The sequence below is a fragment of the Pangasianodon hypophthalmus genome, chromosome 13, assembly GCF_027358585.1.
Source record: "Pangasianodon hypophthalmus isolate fPanHyp1 chromosome 13, fPanHyp1.pri, whole genome shotgun sequence".
Taxonomy (NCBI): Eukaryota; Metazoa; Chordata; class Actinopteri; order Siluriformes; family Pangasiidae; genus Pangasianodon; species Pangasianodon hypophthalmus.
The window spans coordinates 23,659,860-23,675,679 of record NC_069722.1 but is presented as its reverse complement, the minus strand read 5'-3'; the positions used below and the strand labels follow the sequence as shown (position 1 = coordinate 23,675,679).

Genomic DNA, 15,820 nt, shown 5'->3' with positions numbered 1-15,820 from the left:
ACATGAAGTGTCTCTGAACTGATTAATAAGCCTCGGGACGTCAGGTGGAGTTCCGTCTCAGCAGAGGATGTAATTGGATCTTGGGAAAATCCGCCTTTTTTTGCAGTATGTGCTGGCCTGCGGCAGGCAGAAGCCGGAGAATGATCCGGAAAGTGTGTGTGTGTGCGTGTGAGGATGCTATAGTAGGAATACACTTTCACACACACAGACACACACTACACTCCTGTGCTCTTTGATCAGATTGCATTTGCCAGTCTGGTCAGTGGCACGTTTGCAGCGAGCGTGACAAATATTAATCTCCCATTCCAGGCAGACGCCGGCTCCCATCGCGCCGCTGAATAATTCAACAGCGCTGATACAACGATGGCAACAGAATCACGGGGCAGGAAAGGTTGCCTGAGGGAATAAAAGAAAAGTGTATTTTCACTGCATGCTGACTTCGGCGCCAGATATCAAGCCGAGAATGCGGCGCGTTCTCTGCTGCCATTTCTGTCCTTTAGTTTAACCCTCATCCTCAGTTCACTACTTAGCAACGGACTTCCCTATGAGCTTAATCATCTCAGTCTATTTTTTTAAAGCAGTACACTTTTAAGGTGTGCTTTTATTAGCAAAATCGCTAATAAAAATTGTTCTGAGGGCAACTGTACTGTGCAATTGGTAGAGAGCATTTTTCCTACTTATTATTTATTATTTTTTATAAAGATAATTTAGCTTGTTTACCAAGCTAGGCAGACAGCAGGCTAGTTCGTGTTTCCTAAAACTGTTGAGATGTTAAATAAGTGTGGAAAAAGCTATCAACTGTGAAAATATACTATGTACACTATACAGTCTTTTAATCATCAATCATTAGCTTTATAAGTCGCTAGGTAGCTAGCTGAGTAAAACCATAGACTATTTTAACTTCTAAAGTTAGCTTGTTAACTAACTAGCTAGTTCACTACAAACATTTTCGATATCTAGTGTTTTTGTTCACTTTAATAGTGATTTTATACGAAAAATGCTGAGAAAGCTATCTAACTCCATAAGGTACATAAACCATAAACTCTTTTAACTTCTAATGTTAGCGTGTTATCTAGCTAATTAGTGTTTACTAGAAGCATTTTTATTAACTAGCATGTTTGTTACCCAGAAAGCCAGACAGCCACATAAGGTACAGTTCTTTGCAAAAGTCTTAGGCACATGCAAATGCTGTAGAGCAAAGATGCCATCAGTAAACAGTATTAAGTGAAACAAAATCAATATTAAATGTGATGACCTTTTGCTTAAAAAAAAAAATAAATAAATAGTCTCAGGTACAATGTTTTGCTGAGCTTCTTGGAGAAGCAGCCACAGTTTTTCTGGAGACTTTGACTGTTGCTCCTTATTTTTGCAGCAAACCCCGGGGTGCCAAGACTTTTGCACAACACTGTAAACCATCTTTTAACTGATAATGTAGCTTCGTAACCTATCAGTGTAACTAGCTAGGTGTTTGCTAGGAACTTTTTTGATAACTAGCATGTTTATTTGTTAATCTAAAAAAATGCTGAGAAAGCTAGCTACACTATATTACCAAAAGTATTCGGTCACCTGCCTTGACTCACATATGAACTTAAGTGCCATCCCATTCCTAACCCATAGGGTTCAATATGATGTCGGTCCACCTTTTGCAGCTATTACAGCTTCAACTCTTCTGGGAAGGCTGTCCACAAGGTTGAGGAGTGTGTTTATAGGAATTTTTGACCATTCTTCCTAAAGCGCATTGGTGAGGTCACACACTGATGTTGGTCGAGAAGGCCTGGCTCTCAGTCTCCGCTCTAATTCATCCCAAAGGTGTTCTATCGGGTTCAGGTCAGGACTCTGTGCAGGCCAGTCAAGTTCATCCACACCAGACTCTGTCATCCATGTCTTTATGGACCTTGCTTTGTGCACTGGTGCACAGTCATGTTGGAAGAGGAAGGGGCCCGCTCCAAACTGTTCCCACAAGGTTGGGAGCATGGAATTGTCCAAAATGTTTTGGTATCCTGAAGCATTCAAAGTTCCTTTCACTGGAACTAAGGGGCCAAGCCCAACTCCTGAAAAACAACCCCACACCATAATTCCTCCTCCACCAAATTTCACACTCGGCACAATGCAGTCCGAAATGTACCGTTCTCCTGGCAACCTCCAAACCCAGACTCGTCCATCAGATTGCCAGATGGAAAAGCGTGATTCATCACTCCAGAGAACGCGTCTCCACTGCTCTAGAGTCCAGTGGCGGCGTGCTTTACACCACTGCATCCGACGCTTTGCATTGAGCTTGGTGATGTGTGGCTTGGATGCAGCTGCTCGGCCATGGAAACCCATTCCATGAAGCTCTCTGCGTACTGTACTTGGGCTAATCTGAAGGTCACATGAAGTTTGGAGCTCTGTAGCAATTGACTGTGAAGAAAGTCGAGGACCTCTTTGCACTATGCGCTTCAGCATCCGCTGACCCCTCTCCGTCAGTTTACGTGGCCTACCACTTCGTGGCTGAGTTGCTGTTGTTCCCAAACTCTTCCATTTTGTTATGATAAAGCTGACAGTTGACTGTGGAATATTTAGGAGCGAGGAAATTTCACGACTGGATTTGTTGCACAGGTGGCATCCTATGACAGTTCCACGCTGGAATTCACTGAGCTCCTGAGAGCGGCCCATTCTTTCACAAATGTTTGTAAAAACAGTCTGCATGCCTAAGTGCTTGATTTTATACACCTGTGGCCAGGCCAAGTGATTAGGACACCTGATTCTGATCATTTGGATGGGTGACCGAATACTTTTGGTAATATAGTGTAGCTCCATAAAGTATATGAACTGTGAATTCTTTGGTCAATATTAGCTTGTTAGCTAGCTGCCTAGTTAATGCTAGCTAGAGATTTTGATAACTAGCATGTTAGTTGAACAGAAATCTATCTATCTATCTATCTATCTATCTATCTAACTTTTTTAGCCTTTTGGTCCAGAATATAGCATCTACCCTGCGGAAGATATTCAGCTAGCCTATTCATCAAGAATACCTGGGTGAAAACACCTTATCTACGACCCCAGGGCAGGTAAGGCCAGAGGTCAGAGGTCACCTATTGTGTCATTAGCATGCCTGACTTAACCTGCACAGCCCTGTGTTTAATTGCCCACTTCAGTGATCGGTTCAGAGGATGGTGAGATAAGCCCAAATTCAGCCAAGCATGCTGGGCTTTCTCCTACAGCTGTCTCTCCATTCCTTGATTATACCCCAGATAACACACACACACACACACACATACACACACACACACACATACACACACAGACACACACACGCATACACACATACACACACACACCACCACCACCACGCCCCGTTATTTATTCCTCATTCTTGACTCTGCATGGCCTAAAGGGCTGAAAACCTCTGTGTGTGCAGTCAGTAGCAAAAATTTGTGACCCCCCGTCCACATTTTTTTTAATTTATTCTAAAAATAAGTCAGATATACCTCTCTATTTTCTGTATAGTGAATTTAACATTTGTTGTTGTTGTTGTTTTTATCCATTTTTTTTTGTTTGTTTTGTTTGGTACATACTATATATATGTTTCTATTGTAGTTTTATTTATTTGTTATGAATTAAATTTATTTGCCTTCTTTGCAAATTTGGCTGCTTCTACATTCTTAGATTGTAGAAGTATGTGTTTTTGTATCATTAAAGAGAAAACTTACATATTAAAAATATATAAGACAAAACTCTAACAATTTTAACTCTAACAGCATGTGTTTAAAAAGTGATGATAAAGATTTCAGCTCAATTTTTTTTTTACAATTTAAATACAAGTAAAACTGTTTTATTTGTTTATTTTACAAATGAATATGGTCAGTATCACATTCAAACAAGCCACATTTAAATTAAAAGAGTGTATGTCTATCCAGTATGTCTGCACATAGTTCAGCGATAAAAATGGAGTTTCTCCAGCTGATCTACAACATCGAGTGTCTCTGATTCTGTGGAACAACAAAGGTCAAGAAAATGGACGTGAAAATACACTGAAACATTTATTGAATATGGATTTACAAACCTTACTGTAAAGTTAGTAATATTATAATTAATACTATAAATCTACGCACTTATGTTACTGCCATATGATAAAATGATCAAATGTTACAATAGTATTATAATATTATAAATCTGGAATAAAAGATATTCATGGTCAATGTGGTCAGTGCTTGGGGTTGTTTGCCCAAAAAGTATTGGAACCCCGTCTTAATGATGGGATGCAAGCTTTTTCGCACTTGTATATACTAAGCTATATAACTCGTAAAAGCGTTTACAGAAAGAAATTACAAATTAAAAGAAGATTTAAGATGTTCTAAAGTGCAAAATTGTCATTTGGACTGGATTACAATTCTAACTCTAACAACACTTGTTAAAAACTTTAAAAAGTCATGATCACACACAGGAAGAAAGAAGTTGGCAAAGATGCAGTTGGTTGGCGTCACGTGTCTCAGAGGAAGTAAACTGGTTGGTAGCTGTAGTATGATAGAGCGATTCTAACTCTAACAGCACGTGTTAAAAACGTATAACACAAGAGACAAGCGTTCACACCACCGGACCGTTGATTATTTTCCTATAACAGCATGACACTGAGTGTTTTATTCCTTATGTATAGATTCTTGGCAGTAGTTTTGTTTTTGATCCACTATATAAGTAATATTTGCGATACTGATACTTTGAAAAGTTTTTTGTGTATAAAAAAATGGTACTTTTGCAATTTCCACAATGATGGTTTTCAAGAATTATATGTTAAATAAATTCATTGGAACATGAAATAATCACTTACAAGACGCATTCTGTGTCTCTTTCACGCACACACACACACACACACATGCACAGCATTGATTTTTTTAATATTAGGCTTGATTAAAATATATATATATATATATTATTGATACTTCAGTATCAGCTCCGCTACCAAGGGCTGTTCTTGCTTAATTATTTTTTAAAATCTAAAAAAATTAAGTAATGTAATTTTTATTAAAATGTTACAAATAGCTTATGGATACCTTTTTTCTCCTCCGTTAAGCTTTTTCCAGCCTTTAATAAAATGGACTTTATTTTCGATTCCTCCAGATTAGCCCGGATCGGTGCGATATTGAGACGCCCGGGACATGACCGCATCTAAGCCCCCACCCTCCCCTCCCACCCCCTATCACGGGATGATGCTTTGTTTGCTGGATTTGGGGAAATGTGAGATGAGTTGATGGTCTCGGTCAAATGCAGTGCACAGGAAATTGAGTGTTTATAGGTTGTGTGTTCACACTGCACCAGCTGTGTTTGCTTCTCGGACATTAACTGATTGCAAAGGGTGTGTGCTGCTTCAAACTGTCTAATGGCCTTCATGTTTTAGTGTCTGAGTCAGAGAGAGTTCAGCAGTGCTAGCAAGGTCTAAAGCTGGGTCTAAAGATGGGATTTTATTCAAAGATTTTCCAAAAATAATGCAAAAAATTCCTTAAAAAGATCTTTTTTTTTATCTCTAATGTAAGTCAAGCATTGTCCAAAAGTAATACTAGAAGAAAACCTCAAATATCTATTTAGATACAGGGTTGAATTCTCGATTCTGATTGGTCAGAAGGTGTTAATTAATTTCCTGTAACAGCAGTCCTCATCATCGTTATTGTTATCGTTTCTATAGTAACAGCTCATTTACGTGAACTTGTACGGCAGACGCTCAACATAAATGCATGTGTGTATTCGTTCATATGGTGATACGGTGAAATTTTCTATAAAAAATGCTTATTTAGCTTTTTATGGAAGGAGTCTTCAGTGCCAGCACTTCCTCTGTAACATGACAGGCTGTGCAGTTTGGTCTTATTTTTCAAAAGAGTTTATAAGAGAGAGAAAAAAGAGAGTCTTTTTGTTTTATGGATGTTCCAGAACATTAAAAGTGAATGGTTAAAAAATATGATGTGCCATTCTTCAATGAATAAAAAATTGTAAATCGCTGTGGATTAAGACGAATAAAGCAATTCTAGATGTGGCCTTACAGGAAAATAATGAGCATTGACGTGAAGAACGTTTACTTATGCTAACATTGCGCAACTAAACCTAATCTTTCTTAAATTTCTAACAAAAATATGAAGACGTACAAATGCCCTCTCTCGGATTTTGACAGAAAGTGCTTCCTGGGCAAAGGTAAAAAGGAGGAAAAGCCCCTGCGACGTTAATCCCCAGTAGAGCACGTTCATATGGCTAATGAGGGCCACTTAGGATCACGGTGTGAGCAGAGGTGCAACATGGGAAATGGGTCCCATGGTCAGTCTTCATCTGCTGTTCGTTTTAACTGGTGCGTGGTTTTCTCACAGCAGGATAGCAGCGAATGTTTAGAAACACACACAGTGGAGAGAGAGAGACAGACAGACACAGAGAGAGAGAGAGAGAGAGAGAGAGAGAGACAGACAGGCAGAAAGACAGACAGAGAGAGAGAGAGAGAGAGAGAGACAGACAGGCAGAAAGACAGACAGAGAGAGAGACAGAGAGACAGACAGACAGACAGAGAGGTGATGACTGATCAAAGCCGTCTGCTCTTTGTTCTTGTTTTATGTTTTGCAGTTGGCTTGACCAGTTATAGCTGCGTGCAAAATTATTCACCCCTATGATTTCTGCAAGGAAAATTTCCTAAAAAAACCTGAACTGTGGTTTTACTCTGCAACAATAAAACCGTCCAAAACACAAACCAAACTCAATCTGCTGACTTTTGAATTTTTCACAGTTAACATGTTACATGAGATAATGAAAGAAAAATTGTACCAATCTAATTCCAGACTAAATGTCTTAATGGTGTAAATTACATCCTTTTGTCATCATTATTTTGTCCGGGGGTGTGAAAACTTTTGCACTCAACTCTATATTGTCTGCTAAAAAAGAAATCTATTGCTAGAAAATGTAATACTTATTAACATTGCTATATAGATTCAAGTTTGTCAGTGTAGCCCAATGAGGAAAACATTTTTTATACAATTAACATTAAAAGTCAATCATTCATATACCAGATAAATACATTAAATTAAATTAAACAATTAAATTAAACAATATTTCTAGGAAAAAAAGCTTATTGTACAAGAATTAAAACAAACAAACAAGCAAATAAATAAATAAATTTTGAAGTAATTAGTATTTTAAAAATGAGTAATAAAAATTAGGGCACAAACTGTATAATATAGCTTTATTTATTTTTATTTTATTTATTTATTTTTATTTATTTATTTATTTATTCCCTACATGTACCTGTGTATAAGATGCTTCATGAATCTCTGATGTTATGTAAGGATTAAAAGCTCTTCATGATGATGCCATTTGGCTGCTGTCATTGTGGAGGTGAAAAGTGAGAGCTGGGGGATTTTTTTTTTTAAACCCCTCCCAGGTGTGGCCTCAGGGTAGAGGTGGGATAGAGGGGGTCATTTGGGCCCAGGCAGGGTTGCCAGATTGGTGGATATATCTACATGTTGGGTTTTTGGTAAATCTCACCAGGCTGGAAAACCTCCTGACTGTTAGATGTAAATAGACTATGTGTCTAATAATAATAATAATAATAATAATAATTTGAAATATTAGATTATTAGAAGTTAGAGCTTACTTATGTAGATACAGTTTGGCTATTTATTTATATAATTCATTGTACATTTGATTAATAATAACCTTTTAATAAGCAGTTAGTTATTAATTATTCCTTTTGGTTTGTTTACACAATAATGACATTCTGTTGTGTTTTTTTTGCATTTAACTTTCATTTATTAAAGTTTGGATTAGTTTAGAGAAATTGGAGTTTCAACATGAGGAAGAATGTAATCCAATCTGGCAACCCAGATTACAGTGCTAAGACTCACTACGATTCACTTTACGGATTCGATTCTTCAGAACAAACCCATTTAACTGAATCGAACAGTCAGTATTGATTCATAAGATTTATTTCTCAGAAATGTAAAGCAACATTTACAGCAACCATCTTATTTTTGAAGTATCTTTGCTGTAATTAAAGCTGAAGTGATTTAACATTACATTTACCTTATAACTTTCAGTTATAATCAGTTTAATTTCTAAAAATATATATTATAAGATCATTAGAAAAAAGTCTGCTAATACAGTGATAGCACGAGCAGGTTTTATTTAGAAGAAAATCCAGGATTATTATGTAAAATGTAACTTTGCTAAAACGTCTGATTCTTTTTCTTTTTCTTTTTTTCATCGCGAATCGATTCACTCGACACACCTTCTTCAAACGACTCCTTAAAAAAAAAAGAGCCGACTCTTTCGGGACCGAGCCCTCAAATCAGAGAGGAAGCGGCGCGCGCGCGGATGTGTGGCGAAGTCTCCTAGAAGCGCAACTTTGATTTTCTTCTTATTGCATCCTGAGCAGAGAGTGTGTGAGTGTGTAAACTTTTGCAAAACAAAAGAAAGTCGTTGAGGTTCAGTCTTATAACTGAGAAGCAGCGAAACTTTTTATTTATTTATTTTTCTTCGCGGAATAAAGTCAGGATGTCTGTAAATGATCATCTCGAGGGGATATTGTCCGATTTTGAGGGTGAGTGTTGCTCTTTTCATGCAGTGCAGACTTCATTTTGATATAATATCTGCATTTAAATGTTAATTGTACAAATGCATAGTATAAAGTGCTCACTAATTCATGCACACTGGTGTGTAATTTCACAGGATGTGTCTTGAATTCGTTTTATTAGGCAGGAAATCAATTTCTTTCCTTCCTCAGGACTAATTAACTAAACTTCATTCTGTTGAATACATTAGGCCTGGAAAAATACTTCCTGGCAATTAAGTAGTCTAATTTTCTCTCATTAAACTAATAACTGTTTATAGATGGCATGCATCTGCCTTGTGTGGTCCATGCTCGAATCCTGATGATAGGAAACAATCTAATCTATACTCTTATTCTCACGAGGGTCAAAACTTTCATGCAGTTCACACAATTTTGTAGGTCTGCAAAACAACAACAACAAAAAATCAGCTTTCCGTGGAGCCCCAGCAGAAACACATTCCACCGGCGTGGGACTGTAATTAGCTCCTCGAGCCCATAAACCAACCCTCGTGTTTGAGCCGCAGATCTGTGTTCAGAACAGTTCAGAACCTTCGGATTCGACATGCACACACACACACACACACACACACATACACACTTGTGCAGAAAAGAGAGAGAGGAACCTTCCCCGGTAGATTCGTCATGGACCAGCACCCAGCAGGGTTCTCAGAACAATGGGCTCTCTCTCTCAACATTGTAGTGTTTAGACAGGTGCTGATCTGAGGAGACAAACAAATTATGTTAAGTCCCCGGAATAAAAGGCATGACACATTATTAATATTATCATTATTATAATTATTTTGTATCCTAATGCTCATTTAGGGTCTTATCTAAACAGCAGTGGAGTACAGAGGCTGCTCTTGGGGACTTTGAGTATTGTGAGACTTGTTGTGTATCACATTTCTGTCAGCACCGTCGCTATTACACGATCACGCGATAATGCGCAAGCTGGGACTTCCTCCGAATTGTTTATCACGATAAGCGTTGTTTTGCCTAACTACTCTTCATCGTTTATCTTAGCTATGTCTATGCAAAATGCATGCAAATTGCCGGACTTAACCAGGCAAAACGTTAAAGTAGCAACCATCTGCAGAACAAACAAACATATCAGATGAGTTCTCATACCCCCTGGAGTTGTAATAACATCAAGGAATGCCACTGTGGCCACTGGAGACGTGGAGTCTCTGATGCGGGGGGTGGGGGTGGGGGGTGATAGTTATGGTCCTTGTTTACTGTCGTGACACTTCGAATGGCTTTTTTGGTGGTAGCAAAATATTCGTTCTATGCAGTCTGAAGAACTATTCGGATACGATTCATTTTACAGAGTATCTCTTGGATTTTAGTCTCATCCAAATACGTCATTTTTTTATGGACTGCACATACACATGTCTGGAAAGAGAATTTTATGAATGCTGTGGGGATTCTCGAATAGTAATTCAAAGATCATCCACTGGGACAATAGTAAATTCGTCAGAAAGGACCTACTGTCATGGCCACCACATAGCTCCATGTTGAAAGGCATACTGTCTTTCTGCTTTGGTTAGCAATCTTCTCACACCCAAACCATGTGGTTAGTGGTCGAAGATGCCACAAGAGAGACGTTGCATTCTGTCAGCTTCACCTCAAGCCGGGATGAGTGGGGTCACTTTTGAACAAGGGGCCACTGTCCCGGCTGGTGCTTGAGCTAGGATATACAGTGCACTCGTTCAGTCTTGATGGACCACCCGTGTTTTGTACACATCAGTGGACTGTTTCAGATCATGTGGCAAGCTGTGTAGTGCCTTTATGTTGGTCTTTGTAGTTGTGTCAAATGAAGAGTGTAAAGTCTCTGTAGACACTTTTTTGGTGGACATTAGCTAGAGACAAGTAGCACTGGTGGTGGCTTTTAGTGCCATCCAAATCCGTCAATTTTTTCGGACTGTGTGTGGACACATCTGGATAGATTACGCCTTATTTTACCTTCTATAGTAGAAATAACACCAGGTAATATTTATCCCATTTGAATTAACTTGTTGCTAAAGATCCTGTTATATTCTGTGGGAAGAGAGGTTTGGCACTTTTTCTTCTGTATAAAGACATTCCAGGAAGCACTCACTATTTTCCAAACTGAAACCAATAAAATACGAACAGCTTTTAAAAAAGGAGGCAACACCTCTGGTGAGTTAATGAGTTCACCCTACATACATTATGGTCATGTGACCTACGAATGATCACGATCAAGCCCTACAACGATTACTCAACAGACATATGTCTGGAAATCCTATCTCATTCAAATAGTACTTATGAAGACATAACAATAAGTCTGCAGAGATTCCATGTTTTCAGTGGCTGCACTACCAACCTGATAAGTCCTAAAGGTCAAAGATCACATGCTCACTAACCCTGAGGTCTGAAAACATGAAATAACAAAGAGGTTACATGACTGGCTTCCTTTTTTTCCCCAATTCAGTTCATGCATTCCTTACCACAAAGTTTTGGTAGACATTGGGGCCCCAGTAAAGCTCGACTGGATCTGAGGGGTTAAATAGTATGAAGGTGTGTGTGAAAGCGTATGTGTTTACGGCTGGGCTATTGCAGAGTTAATTACGGTAAACTGCCTCTCTTCATCACTGTAGACTAGACAAGCTGCCTTCAGTCTCCTGCTTCAAAGTGCACACCAAGCTGTTGTCTCCACAAAAAAAGGTTATTGAGGGAAAATAAGATTAGATAAACCTATTTCAGGATTTAGTCAATGATAGTGATTTATGAATGCTTCCTGAGTTTCAAAGGCTGTTGTTTGATTATCATACCTTGTATAAACACCTGAAATTGAAGTTCTCAGCAAAGGGCTCTGGCGCTAATCTGCTCATTAGTCCTTCAACCTCTGAACCCGCTTACCACTCTTCGACATGTTACTCCACACGTAACATGTAAATGCAGCTTTCCTGTGTTAGCCCATCAGGAAACTCACAGCAATTTGTCAGAGAGCCAAAAAAAGGAGGAAAGAAAGAGTCAACAGTGTTTTAGAGGATTTAGTGTGTGTGACAGAGTCTTCAAGAGTGTGAAAGTTTTTCGTAGCCCCTGGGGGCGCAAGCGCCTGGCCTTTCTTTTGCATTGCCGCAGCACTGCAAATAGCTGCTCGGAATTTGACTTCCAGATGTGCCGGAGCAGAGGTGGTCTCCTGAGCCGTGTACCGAAGGGGTCGTCAGTGTGTACCTGTAAGGAATGTGGTGGGGAGAGATGAGAGGTGCCTCCATCGCGAGTCCTGACATGCCCCTCCATGCCTGGCCAACTCACTGCTCTCTGCTTGTAGGAAGCATCCAGAACTTCCCAGATGCTCAATGTCCATGCTCTTCATAGTAGGAATTGTGGCTATTTTGCATGTTTAGTAGTAGTAAATCAAGCTGACTAGACTTTTTGGAAGACTGGAAGATGTTTTGACAAACAATATAGGGAATTAATCTGTTCCACTGTGTAAATGTATTACATGCTTTGGTGTCAGTGATGAGGAATGGAAGTGATTACAAATGTCAGCTTTCTAGGGGATTGTACAAGTTTATAGCCAGATGTCCACATGCTCCGCTTTTGCTTGATTTCCCCAGGATTCTGTCTCCCAGCTCTTCCCTTGGGCAGCCATTAGCTACACACAAGGCCCTCTCACGTGAAACCTACAGCACTTGTACACAAACCAAAGACCTGACTTGATGAACAGTATGTGTCATAATATAATACCTGTATGATTCTCCAGCCAGGCGGGCACATGACAAATGTGAGGGCATCTTTTTGATTCTGTCCTTGGGGCACCTCCCATAAAAGCTGTGCATGACAGCCCAATCCACCACGCTCCGTACTTTGCCGTGTCAGTTTGCCAACATTTAACAGCCCTTGCCGAGAAGCCTCGTATGTCAGGAACCACCGTGGGGATTGGCTCTGTCTTTCTGCCAACAGCAGAGTGATGGGAATCTGCTTTTGCTCACATGCAATTTAACCCACCATAAGATAGGTCTTACCCCCAGGGTCAAATAAGCTCAACAGTGTAGACCAGGTCTTTGGAAACTATCACAGTGTTGTCAGACTCCAGTCGTTTAGCACTCTACTTCATTTACCACACATGATTCGACTCATTTGTTAATTAGCAAAGCTTTTGAGGGCTAAAAAAAGCACACAAATCTGAAAAAATGTTGAAGAACCCTGGTGGCTCCTGTGGCAACTAGAGAGTGGTTCTTCGGCAACTCAACTATCATGGTGTTGCCAGGTTCCAGTTGTTTAGCTTTCTACCTCATTTAACACACCTGATTCCACTCATTTGCTAATTACCAAAGTTTTCATGGGCTAATTTAGTTGTAATTTGATGTACTAGAAGACAGCACAAATAAAAATCTGTACACTATTTAGGAAAAGCGGTCCATTACAGTTCTTTGAGGAACCCTTGTGACTCTTGTGGCAACTAGAGAGTGGTTCTTCAATGACTCAACTATAGCAGCGTTGTCAGATTCCAGTTGTTTAGCTTCCTAACTCATTTAAGATATCTGATTCAACTCCTTTGCTAATTACCTTTTATGAGCTGAATTTGATGTGAATTTGGTGCGTTAGAAGACATAGCAAACACAATTCTGTTTAAAGCACTATTAGAAAAAGGGGTTTCTCAAGGGTTCTTTGGATAGAAACCCTCTGTTATAGGGTTCCCCAAGAGGGACAAACTGAAGAACCCTTAAGGAACCCATTTGTCTAATAGTGTAGAGATTTGTGTTATCTCCAAACAAATCAAATTCACGGCAAATTTATCTGATGAAAGCAGCTCGGGCAGGTCAGCTCAACCAGAGAGTTTCTCAAGGGTTCTTTGGATAGTGAAAGCTTTTTAGATGTCTAAATGGAGGAAATCGTCTCTGTCATAATGTTCTGCAAGAGTGACAAACTCAAGAATGCTTCTGAGAATTAAACTCTTTTTAAAGTCTGTAGCTCTTCAGTACTAGAGTTAGACACTGCTTCAACTATGGAATGTGAGATATTTGATGCTATGGGAAGCATGCCATTAATACCAGTTTATCACAATCCTGCAGGTAAAGTGCAATCAGCTCAGAGAGGAGTCTCAGTCAAGCGGGCTAAGTCCTTCCATGGAGCAGAAAGGGAGGGGAGTGAGAAATTTTTATCAAATCCAGAGAGATTTTTTTTCTCCATGTGTAAGCAGAGAAGATCGGGCCCCTGTGAGAGAGTGTGCAGCCCAGGGCGGCAATGCTGGTGTGCTTGGCTGCCAGCGTAATTATTTCCTGAGTGTTTGACAGGGTGCCAGTAATTACCTGATACCAGCTCCTCTTTATTTTTGGTCGAAAGGGAGTGCAAGTTTACACTTGCATGTGCTACTCTGAGAGAGATCTGTTAGAGGCCTGCTGGGCTGTGAGCCATTTAAGTCTCACACTCTTTGAAAAAGCAGTTAGCTAAAGCAGCATGCACTTTTCCATCTTTAAGAACATATACGACGTCTTCACCGGCACTCTATTTGACTCATTAATGGTGCCCTTTGCAGCCCTGAAGGAAATAACAGTGTGTGTAGCCACCACAAACAGACAGACGTGTGTCTGCCGAACAAAAGCATTCTCGCTGCTGGAATCCGATTAGCTCTCCCAGCTGTGTGACTGGTGATGGGCGAGTTGAAACAAAGGGACTGTGGTTTACTTGCTATACAGGAGGAGGCTGTGAAATGGGATTTGATTTAGTGATTTGACGGCGGCTCTAATTGGCAGTGCACCCTACGGGGAGAAATGCTGCTCCGGCTCTGGCAGATAGTGATCCAAATCAGGACTGCTACTCAAGATGGAAGATAGCAGTATACTAATATTGGTACGTTTACACAGTGCTGGAAAACTGCACCTGAAAGACCGGCACAACTTCTACCAAGGAGCCATCGGGTTATTTAGTTTCATTGTTCTGGACATAAGACAGCCAGCAAGAGTAAGAGTGAAAGTACCAGTCACAAACGCAGTCACAAACTCTTAAAGCATCAGCTGTTGACCCATTTCAGCTGTTGCCTTGAGTTGATCCGGTGCCCACGCAAAATATTTCTAGCCACATGCCGTCTACTGCAGAGATCCCAGGACAGTCTTATTGTCCTCTAAAGGAATTCTGGGTCATGGTGTAAGGCAGGCGTAATCCAAGCCCTCAGACTGCGACACCACTACGTCTGTGAATTGGCTCTTTGTGCATGAGGAAAGTCCACTCTTTGCAAAAGGAAAGGCTGGAAAGCTGTGTTTGCTCTGGGCTTTGTTTCACAGGCTGTGGGAATGAAAGGATTATTCAGTGTCACCACAATTTGCATGCTCCAGGTGTAGACTTACCGTTCAGATCCACTATACACTGGGGACTCTTCTTGCCTTTCCTTACTCTTACTGTGCCATTTTTATTGTTTACCATTTACAGTGCTGCTCAAATTGTTTAAATGTACCATGTTCATTTAAAGCCATTTGCTCTGGCCAATCAACAGTATGGCTTATGGTTCCTTTTTCAATCACTGTACATCAGAAATAGTCTCAGCTGCCCCAGGATTAGCTATGAGATTCCTAACAAAGCACACTAAACATACAGTACTTATTTATACATCTTAGCACGGCTGTTATTTTTATCTTGGCATGGTTGTGTTGTTGTAGTAGATAAAAAATTATAGCACTTTAAGTGATTGGTCCATGTTACTTTTTTATTGTGATTTATTTTGAATCTTGCAAAACATTAATCCTGAACTATCTTTGCACGATGATGTCATGGCAGCCTCAAAGCGAGATCAAACACACCACATTGTAATTATGGCTCGACCTTTAACAATGCATCTGAAAGAGGAATATTTAGTTAGGCTGTCTGTGTAAACAAATCAACCTTGTAATCTGTATAAAAACATTTTGGGAAGTAAGTAATATAGTGGGTCCATGTGCATAGTTTTCGTTCGTTATCATCATTATGAAAATAGGAACAGCTTTTTAATTTATTTTTTGTTTTTCATGGCACACAATACATTTGTTGCTGACCTGACCAGAGCTGGAATGGAAGTACATGTATATTGTTCTATAAACTCTTCTCTTGACTCTGTGTGTACTCTGGAACCTTCATTTAAGATATGACAAAAATGGGATCGACATATGCAGAAATAAATTTGGAGTGATTAAAATATTCTTCAAATGCAGCTGGTCTTCATCTTTTACTTGCTGGGTTGTTTTTTTTTTGCTAAACATGCAGTGATCCATATTAGCAGCACATCATCATTAAGCTACCTTCTACTTGCTACTATTTACCCAGTAATTAATG

General features: G+C 39.7%; 1 protein-coding gene across 1 annotated transcript in view; it reads left to right on the top strand.

Annotated features, from left to right (window-relative positions):
• Positions 1 to 8,293: 8,293 nt before the first annotated feature.
• septin12 (septin 12) overlaps positions 8,294 to 15,820 on the top strand; it is a 70,183-nt gene continuing 62,656 nt past the window's right edge. The window contains exon 1 of the mRNA XM_026947073.3: positions 8,294 to 8,542. Within this exon, the coding sequence (XP_026802874.1) occupies positions 8,497 to 8,542 (46 nt within the window). The 5' untranslated portion in view covers positions 8,294 to 8,496. The remainder of the gene's footprint in view (positions 8,543 to 15,820) is intronic.